The sequence below is a fragment of the Chiloscyllium plagiosum genome, chromosome 2, assembly GCF_004010195.1.
Source record: "Chiloscyllium plagiosum isolate BGI_BamShark_2017 chromosome 2, ASM401019v2, whole genome shotgun sequence".
Lineage (NCBI taxonomy): Eukaryota > Metazoa > Chordata > Chondrichthyes > Orectolobiformes > Hemiscylliidae > Chiloscyllium > Chiloscyllium plagiosum.
In genome coordinates, this window is record NC_057711.1 from 41,866,736 (window position 1) to 41,884,448 (window position 17,713).

Genomic DNA, 17,713 nt, shown 5'->3' on the forward strand with positions numbered 1-17,713 from the left:
TTGTCATTAATTGGCTCCACCATTTTTTTTGACTACTCCTTTTTACTTGTTATAATTAATATTAGCCATTACTTTTTCCACTTGTTCTGTTTTCCATTTTTAAATTCCTACTCAGCTGTCTGTCCCGTTGATTTCTTCTGTACCAGATATTTATGTAGCCCCTTTTCCAGTTTTATATCTATTTCCTTTATCATTTGAGGAGTCCCGATGTTGGATGTCTTATCTTTCCTGTGCTTCAGATGTGCTTAGTTTGCACTGAACTGCTCATGTCTTGAAGAACTGCTCATGCTCATTTATTATTTTCTTGGTTAATCTTTGCTCCTGTGCACTGTAAATCCCTTCTCTAATTTTTGAAATTATCTGTCTTCCAGTAGGACATTTTCACCTTTGATTTTCCTTTGTCCCTTTCTGTAACTATTACACAGATGTTCTCACACTCCATTTGTTACACTTCAGTTCCTCAGAACTTGATCCAGAACTCCTACCTTCCCTATCTTAAGTTACACGCATACTGATTAGGAAAGTTCTGGTATATGTAATTTAGCAATTCTTTTTTCTGGCATTTACAATGCATTTTCCTCAGTCTGTCTTAGGATAATTGAATTCCTCTATTATTATTATTAGTGTTCAATTATTTTTAGTTTTGTGGAAATTTCTTCCCTTATCCCCTTAGGTAGGGATTTGTCATAAACTTCCAACAATGCAGCATCTCATTTTCTGAACATTAACTCGAACCAAATAGGTTCAATCTTTGAAACTTCTGTTACATGATAGCATAGGTAGAACTACAAAGTCAGTACTGATCAATACTGCCAAACTCAAGACGAGAGAATCAAACTATCTACTGATATTAAATAGCAGGAGTGCTGTTGAATCCCCCATTATTAGTATCCTTAAGGGTTATCATTGACAAGAAATGTAATTGGACTATCACATAAAAACTGTGGCTGCAGGAACAGATCAGAGACTGTGATTCCAGTGAGTAACTTGCCTCCTGATTCCCCAAAGCAGGTGCCATATCTACAAGGCACAAGTCAGGAGTAATGGTATACTTCCATTCTCTACCTTGATGAATGCAGCTGCAACAACATTCATGAAGCTTGATGCCATCCAGAACAAAGCTGCCCATCCGTGGCATAAATCATTCAATTTTGTACCAATGACATACAGTCGTAGCATTGTGTATAATATACGTGATATGCACTTTAGCAGTTACAAGGGCGCTTTCAACAGCACTTCCAAACCTGTGATGTTTACCTTGGAAGGATAAGGATTGAAGATGTATGAGGGCAGAGCCATCTGGAAGAAAGCCACACACCATCCTTACTCAGAATTACATCGCTGTTCCTTCACTATCAATGGACCAACACACTAGAATTCATTTGTTAACGGCACTGTGGGTTTACTTGCACCATGTGCATTGCTGTGGTTCAAGAAGGCAGCTCACTGACTACGTTCCTGATGGCAATTGGGGATAGGCAATAAATGCTGATCTAGTCAATGAAGCCCACAGTCCATGAATGTTTTTTATATATATGTATAAAGTGTGCATGTAGCTTATCAACCTCAATTGCAAATCTGGCAACATTTGTGAATGTTATTTTTTTGAAAACCCCCTGGAAGGTTCAATTTACTTAGCATACAATTTAAGTCAGATCAAAAAATCCTCCCTGTTGAATATATTGCAAAATGTTTGCATAAAATGCACAGAAGACAGAATCAAAAAGATGAAAATGGTTTATACTTGACACTTGGGAGATGTCAATGTTATTTATAACTGATTCCCACCATCCCCATTCTGTTGACATTAAGGTCTTTCATCATATGAGCATTTCCAATTCATTTTCCCTTTTCATAATACCATTTGAAGTCAAGAACTTTAATTTTTTTAAAAAAGTAACTGGAGCAAAGGAAATCCTGTTTCTACATTTTCCAAATATATACACCAAAGCATCGCTTTAAAATTAATTTTTGGTTGGGTGAATTTTACTATGAATGAGCAAAGAATCAAAAATGAATCAGTAATGTTTTTGGGTCTATATTTTTTATGTAAAATAGAAACAGGACTTTTTTATACTTTACACAAGATGTCAACTTCTAATTCAACAGAATTATAACTTTTTTTAAAAAGGGAAAATAAATTAGAAATGCATAACCATCATAACCTAAACATGGTTCAGATTTAACTGATAGGTTGCAAGTTACATTCATCTTATTGGAACAGTCTCTTGATATCAAAAATGACTACTTTCCAATCTAGTGCATTGAAGTCATTGGCTGATAAGTCCACCAGATACTCTACCAGATGCGGAGAAGTTGATACTTGATGGCTCAGCTCGTTGTTTGGTTTGTGTGCTTTCTCCAGCACCTTAATTTCACCTGTGTGACCTTTAAGATGAAGTCTCTTAGTATGTTTGCTGTCTTCCCAAATAAACCTTCTGCAACTTGAGATGGTCATAATCCAGGAACTCGCACGTGTTCTTGGGGATACCTAATCTCTTTGGGTATGCCTTAAGAAAATCCCTAAACTGTTTTCTGCGGACCTCCTGGGAATTATTTACAACAGCCAAGCTACAGTGGAACGGTTGCTTTAGGAATGAGAGGTCAGCATGTCCTGCCCAGTAAAGCTGGTTCTGAGCGGCTAGTAATCAATGATTGCTGCCTTCCTTCCCATCAGATTTGAAGGATCTTTCAAAGGCACCTTTCGCAGTACTTTTGCTGATACTTTGTGGCTGTCTGCTGAAGTAAATTAGAATGTGGGGCCCACTGCTCCTTGTAATCCATGACCTTAGAGATACTGGTCCTGAAACACTCCATTCCTCAGGCAGCCAAAGGCTGACCTGGTACATTAGAGGCAATAAAAAGTTTTCACATCTGAGTCTACCTTTAAGAGGGACCTTCAAAGACGTGGAAATTATCCGTATCTTCCTGGATATTCCCATTGATCTTAGTTGATTAGGAAGTTAGAGTCATAGAGCAGTACAGCATGGAAACAGACCCTTCAGTCCAACTAGTCCACACCGTCCATGTTCCCAAACTAACCTAATCCCACCAGCCTGCATTTGGCCCATATCCCTCCAAACCTTTCCTATTCATGTACTTATCCAAATGTCTTTTAAAAGTTGTAACTGCAGTTTATTCCGTACACTAACCACTCTGTATAACAAAGTTACCCATCATCCTTTTTATTTCTTCCTCTTCTCACCTTAAAGAAAAACCCTCTAGTTTTGAACTCTCCCACCTTAAGGCTGAAAAAAAACCTTTGCTATTCATCTTATCTGTGCCCATCATGATTTTATAAACTTCCAATTGGTCACCCCTCAACCTCCTATGCTCCAGAGAAAAAAAGGACCCAGTCAATCCAGCTATTTTTTAGAACTCAAACTCTCCATTCCCGACATCTTTTCTGAACCTTACCAGTTTAATAATATCCTTCCTTAATACGGGCAACCAGAGCTGAACACAGTACTGCAGAAGAGGCCTCATAAATGTCCTGTATAACTTCAACGTGACATTCCAACTCCTATACTCAAAGGTCTGAGCAATAAAGATAAGCGTGTTAAGTATTGTCTTCACCAACCCCATCCATCTGTTGTGCAAACTTCATTGAATTATTTATCTGAACCGCTAGATCTGTCTGTTCAACAACTCGACCATGGGCCCTACCATTAATTGTGTAAGTCTTGCCCTTGTTTGTTTTACCAAAATACCTCTCATTTATCCATATTAAATTCCATCTGCCACTCCTCAGGCCATTGACACAATTGACCACAATCTTAGATACTGAGCTGGAAATGTGTTGCTGGAAAAGCGCAGCAGGATCCAGGGAACAGGAGAATCGACGTTTCGGGCATAAGCCCTTCTTCACAATCTTAGATAACCTTCTTTACTGTGTACTATACTTTCAATATTGGTGTCATCTGCAAGCTTGCTACCCAGGCCTCCTATTTTCTGTTTTGTTGGGGAGCTGATTGGAAGAGGGCATTTTTTTGGGGGTACTGAGCAAGTAACATTCATGCTACAGAAAGTATCAGGCAATGATGATTTACATCCTTTTACCTATGGACCTTACTATGAGTGTTCCACTTGATGTTGGTACTGCAAGTTCCCATAAACGTTCCTGCCAAAAAAAAATGTTTGATGTATTTTTAATGTTTTATCAAAAGAAGTGAATTTCTTTTGGGTAATATCTTTAGCAGTGCTCTTCCGAATTTCCTGTTGTTACCACTATCATAACTGGAAAGAATTTCTCCTCAATACTTGAGCACTCCCTCTCACCCCACCCTGTTGCTGATTTTTCTCTTGGTGATCCCTTTCCTCTCGAAATTGCTTCTGAATAATTCTTTCCATTCCATATTACTTCTGCTTTTCTATCTGAATCAGACAGCTAGTATTTTATTTTCAGTGCTGCTCTTTTTGCCTTGTCGAATTGCAGTATTACAGACCACCATGCAATGTTCACATTCTCCCACTAATAGTTATTCCAGCCAAAAGGAGTCTGTTAGATAAGACTCCCTCTCACCCACACAGATGTTTCCAGCCCTACCACATTTTTACATATATCCGAGGATTGAGTTTTAATGAATCAAACAATCTTCGGCCTTGATAAATGACAAACTTTGTTTCTGCTGTTTTAGAAACCAGCAGTTTTTCTCATTAATACTCCTTTTTTTTGGGATGTTTATGTTTGCAAAGTAAAGGTCCTTGAATTAAATGTAAACATTTTGTGCAAAGAACTGTTTTAAAACAAAACCTCCTAGTTCAACATTATAGTAAGATCCTCAGTAACTTCTGTTTTCCAGTTTGAAATCCTATACTTGATCTCATTTGCTGCTCAGATAATTTCCTAGCAATCAGAATAAAAATCTAATAATGTAACAAGAAGTTCTAAGGCATCACCAGTCAGAATACTTGTTATATGTAATACATTTTGTAGAGAATTTTCAACACTTTCTATAGACAATGCTACTGGAACTCCAGGTGATATAGACCATTGTTATTAGTTATGATATATTTGATCTATAAATTTTAATGCCACAAGTTGATGTTGGAGTTATTTAAAATCTTCTCCCTCAGCCTGGCTATATGTTCAAGGCTATTTTATGTGGTAAAAACAGTTAGAAATCTGAAGCAAAAACAAAAACTGCAAGGGAAGCTGAGGTCTGCCAGCATCTGTGCAGGGAAATCAGAGTTAACGTTTCAGGTCCCGACTCAGGCGACTGACTGTGTGGAGTTTGCACGTTCTCCCCGTGTCTGCGTGGGTTTCCTCCGGGTGCTCCGGTTTCCTCCCACAGTCCAAAGATGTGCGGGTCAGGTGAATTGGCTATGCTAAATTGCCCGTAGTGTTAGGTTAAAGGGGTAAATGTGGGGGTATGGGTGGGTTGCGCTTCGGCGGGTCGGTGTGGACTTGTTGGGCCGAAGGGCCTGTTTGCACACTGTAAGTAATCTAATCTAAGGTCCAGTGACTCCTCTTCAGAACCTTTTCAAATCTGGATCCGAAATATGCACCTAGCACTGCTGTAGCTTGATTGATATAAAATAGTGTTGAAGTTATGCATTTTATTTATCAATAATAATATAAGCAATCTCTCACCTGTGATGGATGGAAACCTCCTCAGCATACTATCAGAAGTGTGTGTCTTATGCAAAAAGGCTATAATAAGGATGCAGGACTACTACACTCTATAGTAAGAAATCCTGAAACATGACAAAAACATACATATAAAATACAAAAGAAGAAATTGCTGGAAAATCTCAGCAGGTTTGGCAGCATCTGAGGAGAGAAATCAGAGTTAACATTTCAGGTCCAGTGACTCCTCTTCAGAACTTTTTTAAATCTGGACCCGAAACATTAACTCTGATTTCTCTCCTCAAATGCTGCCAAACCTGCTGAGATTTTCCAGCAATTTCTTCTTTTGTATTTTGTATGTTTTTGTCATGTCACAGGATTTCTTACTATAGAGTGTAGCAGTCCTGCATCCTCTCTCCAGTACTTACACACTAACTCTCTGGATTTTTCTGTTTCGAGGTGAATTCTGGGACATCTGTCAATAGGCTACTGCACAACTCGTAAGCTCTTGGCGCTAAGCTCACAAGAACAATTCTTAAAAAATTTAAACTAGAACTATGTTTCCTTCTCCTTAGCACACAACATATAAGTTAATGTTTGACATTATTCCAAAACACCTTCTCACAGAAAAATAATTATAAGGTATATTTAAAAGACATTTCCATATTTCTATTACGATACTGTCATCACTATTTCTATTTTACTTATACAGAAATATGAAAACACAGTGACAGTCCTTATAAATATTGAAAAACTAAAAGTTTGTGGGCATTGGTCCTACAGAAAGTAAGTTTGGAAAATTTAAAAATAAAATAAGAGAATGGCAGATGAAGTGAACAGGCATTTTGTATCAGCTTTCACTATAGATGTTTCAAGGAACGTTCCAGAAGCAGCTTTAAATCAGGCCATGTAAGAGAAGTAAGAACTGAGGAAAATTACAATCATATTTCTAGCTAATTTCTCTGTGCTCTAATTTTTTTTCTCTTTTTGTTTCATTATTCATTGCTGTAATTTATATTGCATCCAATTTTCTGCCCACCATCTGTCTTTGCACAATTATATGTTTTTTCCTGAACCTTGATGCTGTCTTTAATCTTTCTAGTTAAAGGTAGGTGGTGGGCCAGTTCTTTGGAATTTGAGTTCCCTAAACTGTTCCCTATACTTGTGCAAGATTTCTTACCATAACGTTTAGAACTCCATCCACTGTCTGGCCTGCACACATATTGATTTTCCTGGATTGTTCTGTTTATCCTGGGGCTTCACTCCCTAAATAAAAGCACAATTCTTTCCACTCTCATTTTCTTTATTAATGCACTAAACTACGACCCCGTCTCTTCATTTTAAGGATTGTAAAATCTGATTAGAATCTGGGTAAAGAGACAGACCTCCAAAAGCCTTGACAATAAGCTGACAAGAACAACTCTAAGAAATTAAACTAAAACAATGTCCCCCTCTTTTTAACACAGAGTACAAATATTCCCAGCAATGTATTGAACATAGAATCTCTTGGACTTTTGATATTTTTATTGTATTCCTATTTGATTATGTAGTTAAGATTGATTAAATGAATTGACAAATTGCATTAAGCGGTAGGTGCTAACTCTCATACTGAAGCATTAACCATGGCAACGCTATTGCAGAAAATGTATCACAAAATTATTTGTTGTTTTCTTTTGTAAGTTAGTGACCAGAACAAATAATATAGCCATTTTAAAGGTTATTAACAAAACATGGGCAATGCTTTGAAGATTCCTTTTCCACATTACTTCCCATCGAGCCATAATAAGTTATGTGTCAAACGTGAAGATCTTTTAGGAGTGTTTTGGAATGTGCTTCTGCTCATCTTTGCTTATCAAGTCTGATGGTATTTTTGGATAGTTTCACAACTCATTATCTGAGAGTCATAATTAGATGTGAGACCACCATATGTCACTCAGTAGCTCAAGTCTGGTTGAACTACTGACACCATTTTCTGTTTCACAACGTTCAATGTTTTGATTAACTCTATGTTCTGTCTAGGTATTGGACCATTTAATGTTTTATTTTCAATTAAATATTAACAAGTTAGCTGCTGTTAGCAGTTTTGATCAAATATTTGAAAAGCTTCTACAAAAATGTATACTTCACTAACCATTCGTACATTTTGTTTTTATTTTGAATTGAAAGTTTAGCTGCCTCATAGATGTTTTAGTTTATTTTATGGAAGTGATAAATTTTGTGGATGGAGAAATAATGCTCAATATTGGAAAATTAACTGAAATTTGCAGTTCTCACTATTAATACTACATAAATAATCCATTAATTTGTGTCAAGCAATTGATATGATTTGATTTGCATTTACCACAAATTATTGACTGGTTTACACTGCTGCTCCGTTAGCTCTGCACAAGTGGAAACATGAGAATTCAGAGCAGGAGTAGGCAATTTGGGCCTTTAAGCCTGCAGCACCATTTAATATGATCACTGCATCTCATCTCAGCCTCAACTCCATTTTCCTTCCTGCTCTCCATAACTGTTTAACGCATTCATAATTAAAATTCTGTTAATCTCCTCCTTAAATTTTGTCAGTACCCTGGCATCCACCGTGAGATTTTTCTTCATGTGGGGAAATCCAAAATGAGAGGTCATGGTTTTAGGATAAGTTATAGCAGACTTAAAACAGCGATGAGGAGAAATTATTTCTCTCAAAGGGTTGTGAATCTGTGACGCTTCCTGCTGATGTGTTTATCCTGGACATATGGTGCATTCATTATTTCCCACAATTCCCATGCTATACATTCCACTTGGCCAAGCTGCCCTGGCATATTCTAACTTTGCATTCTCCATTGCTGTCCACACTTGTCTTTCTGCTTAAATGTTATTGCTCAAGGAGACATTTGCCCAGAATGTTTGTGTGGTCCTATATGCAATGTAGTCCTTTGCTGCACCATTATCACTTGTGCTTCCAGTATTTGCAATTTGATGGATGAGGTAAAAATTCCGATTCATGCTATTTGAGAGAAAATCTGCTGCTCCAGCAAGTTCTGGGCCAGGTTTGAGGTTTGGAAAATCAGTGTTTTTCACTTACATTTTGGCTTTTGTGTTTTATTTCTGTCCAGTTTAAACTTGGCTCTGTGGAATTGCGAAAAGTCTCGGACTCAAAAGAAGTTATTAAAGGACTTATCGATTATGTATTACATTGCAACAGAGAACTCAGAGACACAAATGAACACCTGCAGCAAGAGAATGAGAGACTGTTGAGCGATCGTAATTACAACTTGAAAGAGTAAGTTCTTGTCTAAAGGTCTCTGCAATTAGTGCTTATATATGATTTTTCTCATGTGAATGAAATTTTAGAGGAATTCCTGAACTTGCCCAGTTATGATTTTTGGAATCAAGCGCTTCGCAAGCTTTGCATGGTCACAAAGGAGAAATCTCATCCAGAGTAAGACATAGCTTGAATACATATATACTTCAGGTACTTTGGAGCAGTGTGAAAATTCGGTGCAGAGAGCAACAGGTTCTTTTTGCTTGCTTTCTGTTCCATAGCTTGTAAGGTCTTTTTAACATGACAAAGTGAAGCCCATGATTGTCGACCCAACACAAAAACAATGACATCACTGGAAAACCATAAACTCATTGGTTGGTAGTAACTACTAATTTGACCGTTGATTTAGATTACTTTCAGATTGAATGTAAATGGGAGGAATATTACAAACGAAATGACAAGTAGGAAATTTTCAAATTAACAACTAAGTAAATGCAGATGCAGGGCCAGGCGATGGTGCGGGAGCTGGTGGACCCTACTGTTGTTCATAGTGACCACATTTGTAGCAAGTGTTGGATGCTGGAGGAGCTCCAGCTCAAAGTTGATGGACTGGAGGCTGAGCAACAAACACTATGACACATCTATGAGGGGAAAAAGTTACCCGGATGCTGTGTTTCAGGAGGCAATCACACCCCTTACATTGACAAGCTTGAATTCAGTCAGTTGCCAGGGACAGGAGGGTGTGACTATGAGCGAGGCAATTAAAGGGATCCAGGATCCTCAACTCTTGAGCTTGCCTAACAGGTTTGAGATTTGTGCTTCTTGTATGGGTGAGAGGGGGGACTGCAGGGAGAATGAGCAAACTCACCACAGCACTGTGGTACAGGCAGCCATTCAAGAACAGGGAGAAAAGAGAGATGTAGTTGTAAATGAGGATAATATAGCCAGGGGAATAGACACTGTTCTCTGTGACGACATTCGAGAGTCCCAAAGGCTGTGTTGCCTGCGTGTGACCGGGTTAAGGACATCCCATTTAGGCTGCAGAGGAACTTGGATTGGTTATGGTGGTGGTAGTGGTGGTGGTGGTGGTGGTGGTGGTGGGAAGCATAGAATGTGGTGAGAATTAGTAGAAAGCTAGAGGATTGTGAAGTCTTTAAAAATCATCAGAGGACGGCTAAAAATACAATAGTTGTGTGTGTGTGTTTGGGGGGAGGTGTTCGGGACAGCGTGTGCAGGGGGGGGTGGTGGTGAGAAGATGAAATATGAAAGTAAGCTATCTTGTAATATAAAAGAAAATTTAAAGATTTTTTTTTCGATAGATTAACTGTAAGACAGAAGCAAGAATGGACATTAAACCGCTGGAAAATGAGACTGATGAAGTAGTAATGGGGACAAAGAAATAGCAGAGGAACTGAATTTGGGAAGACACGAGTACTATACTAAAACTTCAAAAGAGTTAGGGGGCAGAGGTGAGTGTGGTGGCCATCACTAAGGAGAAGAAGCTGGGGAAGCTGAAAAGTCTGAAGACGGATAAATCAGTCAGACTAGACGGACTACATCCCAGAGTTCTGAAGGCTGAGGAGACATTGGTGGTGATCTTCCAGGAATCATTGGAGTCAGAGAAGGGAACGAGGCAGAAAACTGGAAACTATAGGCCAGTTAGCCTGACATTGGTTATTGGTAAGATTTTAGAGTCCATTACGTCAGATGAGATTGTGGAGTACTTGGAAAAATCTGACTGAGTCAACATGACTTTGCCAAAGGGATGTCTTGTCTGAAAAATTTGTTAGAATTCTTTGAGAAGGTAATGAGCAAGTTAGACAAAGGTAAGGTAGTGAACGTGATCTATTTGAATTTCCTGAAGGCCTTTGACAAGGTGCCATACTGCTAAATAAGATAAGAGCTTATGGTATTAAGGGCAAGGCACTGGCATAGATAGAGAATTGGCTGGCTAGCAGACGGCAGAGAGTAGGGATAAAGGACAGCAGTCAGTGACTAGTGGAGTTCTGCAGGGTTCTGGTGTTGGGACCACAACTATTTGCATTATACATTAATGACCTGAACAAAGGAACTGAGGGGATTGTTGATATTTTTATGGAAGATCCAAAGGGAGATGAGGGGCAGATAGTGTTGAGGAAACAGGGAGGCTACAGAAGAACTTGGAAAGGCTACGAGTATGGACAAAGAAATAACAGATGGAATGCAATGTGAGAAAATATGAGGTTGTGCACTTTGATAAGAAGAGTAGAGGAGTAGACTAATTGTCAAATGGTGAAAAACTTTGGAAATCTTCAGCGCAAAGGGACTCGAAGTCTTAGTTCATGATTCTCTTAAGGTTAACATGCAAGTTCTGTTGGCAGTTAAGGTACATGCAATGTTAGCATTCATTTCAAGATGGCTAGAATAGTTCGACACATCAGTAAGTAGTTTGGGCCCCATATTTAAAGAAGCATACGCTGGCCTTGGAAGGGTCCAGTAGAGATCTACGCGAAAGATTCTGGGGATGAAGGACTTGGCATATGAGGAGCAATTGTGGACTCTGAGTTTGTTCTCGGAGTTTAGAAGAATGAGGGGGCATCTTATTGAAACTTACAGAATAATGAGAAACCTGGATAGACTGGACATGGAGAAGATGTTTCCACTATCAAGAGAGATGAGGATCTGAGGGTGCAGCCTCAAAATGAAGTGATGAGCCTTGAGATCTGAGATATTGAGGATTGTTTCAACCAGCGGGTGCTAAATCTGTGGAACTTATTACTGAAGAAGGCTATGGAGGCTGAGTCATTGAGTGAATTTAAGGCAGGGATAGATATGTTGTTGATTAGTAAGGGGATCAAAGGTTGTGAAACATATCAGTCATTACCGAAGTGTAGAGCAGATTTTGAGCTACAGGTTTAGAGTAGAGCGACTGATTTTGCTTACCTGTTGTGTGTTTCCAGCAATTTCTGGTTTACTTCAGATTTCTAACATATAATGTTTTGCTTAGGTAATAGCTTTGGTAATGTAATAGATTGTACTTTCTAATTTGTAGAGCATTCTTTAGTCTAAAAATGTTTCTCTTTCTGAATAATGCTGTTTTGCTTAGTTATAATCCTCTTTAGATTGCGCACTAGGGTAATACTGTCACTATTACGAAAGTGGCATCTTCGCCTTTCGTACAGCTGTGAGAAAAGTTTTCCTCAACAAACTGAGAATTTCCTGCTTCAATCTGCCGAACATGCTGGACTCATCCTCCATGTCATGAAAAACAGACTGAGCTACTAACATGAGAAACATCACAACAGCCTTAAACCTTTAGATGCTGTAATAAATATTTCTGTGTCATACAAAGTTTGTTTTTATCTGTGATACTAATCAGATCAAAAAACTCTTTGGAGCCCATTCTTTGTTCAATATAATCGAATTGCATAAAGGAAAAGCATGACAGATCTTCAAAATCTGGAAACAGGAAGAAATATTTGGAAAAATTCATAAGATCAGACAGCATCTGCAGAGAGAATTAATGAATATTTCAGATCGATTTTTATCAGACCTGGGAAAAGTTAGAAATGTAATAGATTTTAGCAAGGGGACTGGTGGAGAGTGGGAAGAAAAACAAAAGAGAAGGTCTCTAATATATGAAAGGCCATTGGGGTTAACCAACAAAGTGAGTGTTAGTTCAAATGGAATAGTGTCAGGACCAAAAATAAACATGTCTTCGTATCATGAAAATGTAAGAATTATGCAGTGAGATTTATTTCAGTGCAAGAAATTAAATGGGCTAAAGTCCGTATGAAACAATGCATATTGATCAATTATTAAGTATAAAATCCGTGATAGCAAATTACTTAACAGAATTCAGTTGTAAACTTGTGTATGTGACACAAAGATTACTTGCTGCCTTTGTAAATTGCAAAACAGCAGCTTTTGAATGGCTGAGACAAGGTTATGTTGTTGGTTTCCATCAATCAAAGATCTGTGATAACATTGGTGGTTTGGAGTTACATTTCTATTACAAATGGTTTATTTTGAAAATTTGTCTTTTGATAATGGTATAAAATCTGCAAACTGTTTGCATATGGCTGTTTTTCAAAGAACATCAAAACCATGTCTACTTTAACTGTAATATTTTTAATGCCCTTAGATAAACGTTAAACAAAAAGGATGACCTTGAATATCTGAAGTAAATCTAAAGTTATATTATGGAGTGATATAATGTAGGATAATTAGAAGAAACAGCTGGAGTCTCACAGTCATTTAAACCAATACTGCTCAGAAAGACCTTGGTAGTAATTGACAGTCTCTTCTTATTGGTTGATGAATTTATCAAAGGTTCTTCTTTTAATAAGTCAAATCATATTTTATGCTAGTAATTCCACCAGCTTTGGCTTAATCTGGTTATTAATGACTGCTTTAGTGTGGGAATGTTTTAATAATGTATTTTTATTCATTTATAAGTAAACATCTGTGGGTTGTAGGTTTTGGGTCAAAATTAGGCCAATCACTATGCAGGCCTTCATTTTACTACATCCAGCTTCACTGTGAGCATAATGAATTGTGCATTAGTTTGTAGATTGCAAAACATTATTAATCCTATTTTCAGGAGTAAATTAGTTTTAAAATATATTTTTGAAACAAATGTAATTATAACTTGTTTTAAAGGAAGGGAAGTAACTTTATTAATCAATGCCAAATGTTCAAAGTTGTCATATGGTCACTCTGATTTTAGTTGTTATTGTAGTAAAATTAAAGACTGAAGCTTAGTTTTCAGTACTGTTGATGAGTTAATTGCATACGAGTTACTCAAAGAACTTTAATTACAACAGCGCTGTTTTGTTTTGCTTATTTTATTATTTCTTTATGCTGTTTTTTCTGAAATGTTCCTGTAATTCTGTGCTCTACTACAAGAAAATGGTTAATTAATTATTTTCTGATGTCTGACGATCTATTAATAGAAATTGTGAGATATGGGGAGTGGGTAGGAAAATGGAGCTGAAATATGTTATGATCCCAGACCAGTGACCCAACTTTATGCTTTGATCACCAAATTATGTTCTGATCTCGTTAAGGACCAGGAACCTTTATTTTTAAAGTAGACAAAAGATGAGATTCACAAGCATTACTGAAAACATTTTTGAAAAAATAGCTTTTGAAAAAATAGCAATACTTTAGATACAAGTTGTACTATAGTAATATAATCCAGAGTACATGAACAATTTATTTATAACAATCAACATTAACATGTAAATCTGGATATTGTACTCCGACTGTGACTGAACATCCTTTTTTTTGCACATCAAATAGCAAATGCAGTCAAAACAGATGTCAAGTAATTCTCAGCAATTTTCCTCCCAAATGTTAATGACACAATGGATCATCAAATTTCATTAAAATTCACAAGGAATCACAATGCTTCGCTTTTGATGAACTGGCCTTGGCATTCCCCCACAAGAGTCATTCATCATGTACTGCCTCAACTTGTTGTTCTGCTCCTGTTTTGATCAATCATATTCCAATCCTGGTGTACACTCCAGTAAAACTGAACTCCAGTTATTGCTATCAGACATGATACCCAGCTTTGTACCGACAGCTAACTTCACCAAGCCAACAGTGTCCTTCGGTTTTCGCCAAGTTCTAATATTGCTCAATTTAACAAGCAAGTACTGCTTGTTGCTTTTCACCCCTCACTGTCTCAGCTGTATTATTAATGCTCTTGGGCTTCTTTCAAGTGCCTTACAGCTTCTCCCAGCACAGAAACTGTGACCGTTACACCTTTTGCAGTTTCCCAGGACTACTTCTGAGTTCTGATTCCAACTCTTAACTGCTTAGTAATTTCTGAACTACTTCATTAATTCATTCTAACAATATAGAGCCATCCAATTTGTTTTTGGCTCTTTCAATGCATGACTGCTAAAAATCAGCACTCCTAACATGGAGTTGCAAGGATGCCTTCCTTGAAGAAGCTCTCTTCTTCCCTCTACAAGGATTTCAGTGAGTCCCTCACTCACTGCACACCCCAGGTCATCTCCTCTGCCCAGAAGCTCTTCAGCCACGTTCTCAAACAGAGTCGCTACCACAGCCACATCTCCTTCCTCAGCACCTGCCTACGGAACCGACTGACCCCGCACGGACTCCGGACTACGTTCAGACCAACACAATTTGGACCCAACCAGGACAACCAGTATCCTTCCATATCTGCCACAACTTCACCTGCACCTCCACACACATCATTTACTGCATCCGCTGCACCCACTGTGGCCTCCTCTATATTGGGGAGACAGGCCGCCGACTTGCGGAGCGTTTCAGAGAACACCTCTGGGACACCTGGACCAACCAACCCAACCACCCTGTGGCTCAACACTTCAACTCCCCCTCCCACTCCACCAAGGACTTGCAGGTCCTTGGACTCCTCGATCACCAGCCCGTAGCAACACGATGGCTGGAGGAAGAGTGCCTCATCTTCCGCCTAGGAACCCTCCAACCACAAGTTCTCCTGCTCCTTGGATGCTGCCTGACCTGCTGCGCTTTTCCAGCAACACATTTTCAGCTAACATGGAGTCTACCCCATCTCCGGTTCTGTCTCTCGCTCCAAATATCTGTGATCCTGGATCTGCTTTGCAGTGACCTCAGACGTAGCCTGAGTGACCTGTCAAAAATCTTGGAAAAAGCCCAATCTCTGTGGGAGAATGGAATTGAATGTTGGCATCTAACAAATCTAGTACCGAGTGTGCTCTGAATGTTGCACTTTAGAGAACCTTTGGTTTCTCTGCCACAGCAAATGCATTTCATGGTTCAGCAATGATCATATTGAATAGCGGAGCATGCTTGACTGGCCGTACGGTCTATTCCCTATCCTATTGCTTGTGTTCTTGCATATGTGCCTGTGTGTAGAGTAAGCTAGTGTGAAAGCAAAATACAGTCGTTGCTGGAAATAGAAAATATAAACTGAAATATTTGGAGTTACTCAGCAGGTCTGTCTACACCTGTAGATAGAAAAACAGTTTCAGAAAGTCTTTGAAAACCTTGGCTGATAATGACTGGAACTCAGTTGCAAAGGTCCTGCCCTCATTTCTGACAGGTTCTATTGTTGCTGGTTGGAGAAAGGAGGTCATGGTGAGATTCGCGCAGAAGAGAACCTTGAACTCTGCAGGGCAACTTGAACTTGGTGTTCAGTTCAAAAAGATACCATTGTGGCTGTTTTTCAAGGGCTTTGGCCTACAGTGTGGCAATCTCAGATACAAGTGGACTAGATACAAGTGCTGTTAAAGGAAGAACGTCCGTTTAAATGTCATGATCTGATGTTTGTAAAATAACCCAATCTTTAAACTAAAGACAAAAACCGGCTGTGTTTGTTTAAAAAAAAGTCTACTGGATTGCTTTGATTGACAGACCAGCTGGTTATCTCATGCAGCATTGACATTTCCTTCACGGCTTTATTATGTCATCATGCAACCTTGGCTCAGTTTCAAAACTCACAATTATCTCAGCAGGAGTTCTGAATTCATAGATTATTAAAAGGCTGGTAGTTTATACCTGAGTTATGATTGGTATTTGTTCTTATAAGAGATTGACAACTTGGGATTTAAAAAGGTAAAATTGGTCTTAGTGAAGGGGAGTTTTTTTCTCTACCAAGTGTGTAGTTTAAGAACCTGCTGAGAGCTTTATTTCATCTCCACATGGATGTTAAGGTTTGTGCATAGATACTGGATGAGGTGACATGGGGATGTGGGGTTCATGGGTAGGGTATGAGTTTGCATTGAGTTGGAATAGAGGGTGTGAGGGGCTATGGGATATCCATGAGGGAATGAGTTGTCATTCAATGTCATGGAAGGTGCAGCGGTGGGGGGAGGGGAGGGGAGGGCAAGGCATTATGATGCGGAGCATCACTGGCATTGACTTACCATTTCATAGTATGCTGGAGATGGGCAGATGTTTGAGTTGGCATTGAGTTGACATAGATGCCCAGGAGTTTTTCCTAGTTGTTTATATTACAAACGAGGCAAAGTCCACCTCTGCAATCTTCCAGCCTTTGTCTTTTATGCCCAAATCTGTTCAACAGCTGCTTGCCTAGATTGTCTCACTTATGAAAATATAATCTTTGTAGTCTACCGAAGGCCATTGCAGATACCTTTGCCATTGTTCATAGGTGGAACATTTGCACCTTTTTCCCATAAATCAATGCCAGGTCCTCCCTAAGCTTTAGCAAACAGTCCACCCAAGCTTGTTGTCAGGCAGGTCATACGAGCTCCTTCAAATTAATTTACTTATGTCCTAAAACATCATAATCATGCCATGTTTATATTTGTGACAATAATGATTGACAGAACCAGAACATACATTGGTAGTGTAGAGATGAGCAATTTTAATATCGTTATGTACAGATATTCTGACAAAAAAAGGCCTGTATTTTAAATGTAAAAATATTATCTGGAGTATTATTTATTTTTCACGTTTTTATGCGCTTCTTGTCATGTATTCACCTTAGGTTGGAGAAATACGTAAAGGCTAAAGAAGAACTAGAGCAAGACCTCTATTCACGTTTCACTTTGGTACTAAATGAGAAAAAGGCCAAAATTCGAAATTTACGGGAGAATTTAAAGCGCTTTGATGAGCAAGTGGAATTCAAGAGTCAGAACAGGTATCTTTTAGCATTTGAGGTTTGCTGTAATTGCATGTAATTGCTCATTTAGTGGAGTAACAAGACTTTATGTGCCATACGTACATAGTTGCATTACAGCACAAACTTTTTATTTAATTGTAAATTATTTCCAGAATAACAAGAGACTAAATATAACTTTATTTAATTGTTTTCTTTTTTCCCTGTATTAGTAGTATGTTAACCTTGAATGATGTATGTCAGCCTTTAGATTAGATTCTCTACAGTGTGGAAACAGGCCCTTCAGCCCAACAAGTCAACA

General features: G+C 38.5%; 1 protein-coding gene across 8 annotated transcripts in view; it reads left to right on the top strand.

The window, feature by feature from the left end:
* Positions 1-17,713, top strand: part of xrcc4 (X-ray repair complementing defective repair in Chinese hamster cells 4) — a 383,221-nt gene that overhangs the window by 151,016 nt on the left and 214,492 nt on the right. For all 8 annotated transcript variants that reach the window (XM_043708498.1, XM_043708491.1, XM_043708485.1 and 5 more), the window contains 2 exons: positions 8,668-8,834; positions 17,281-17,433. In XM_043708498.1, coding sequence (XP_043564433.1) covers positions 8,668-8,834; positions 17,281-17,433 — 320 coding nt within the window. The remainder of the gene's footprint in view (positions 1-8,667; positions 8,835-17,280; positions 17,434-17,713) is intronic.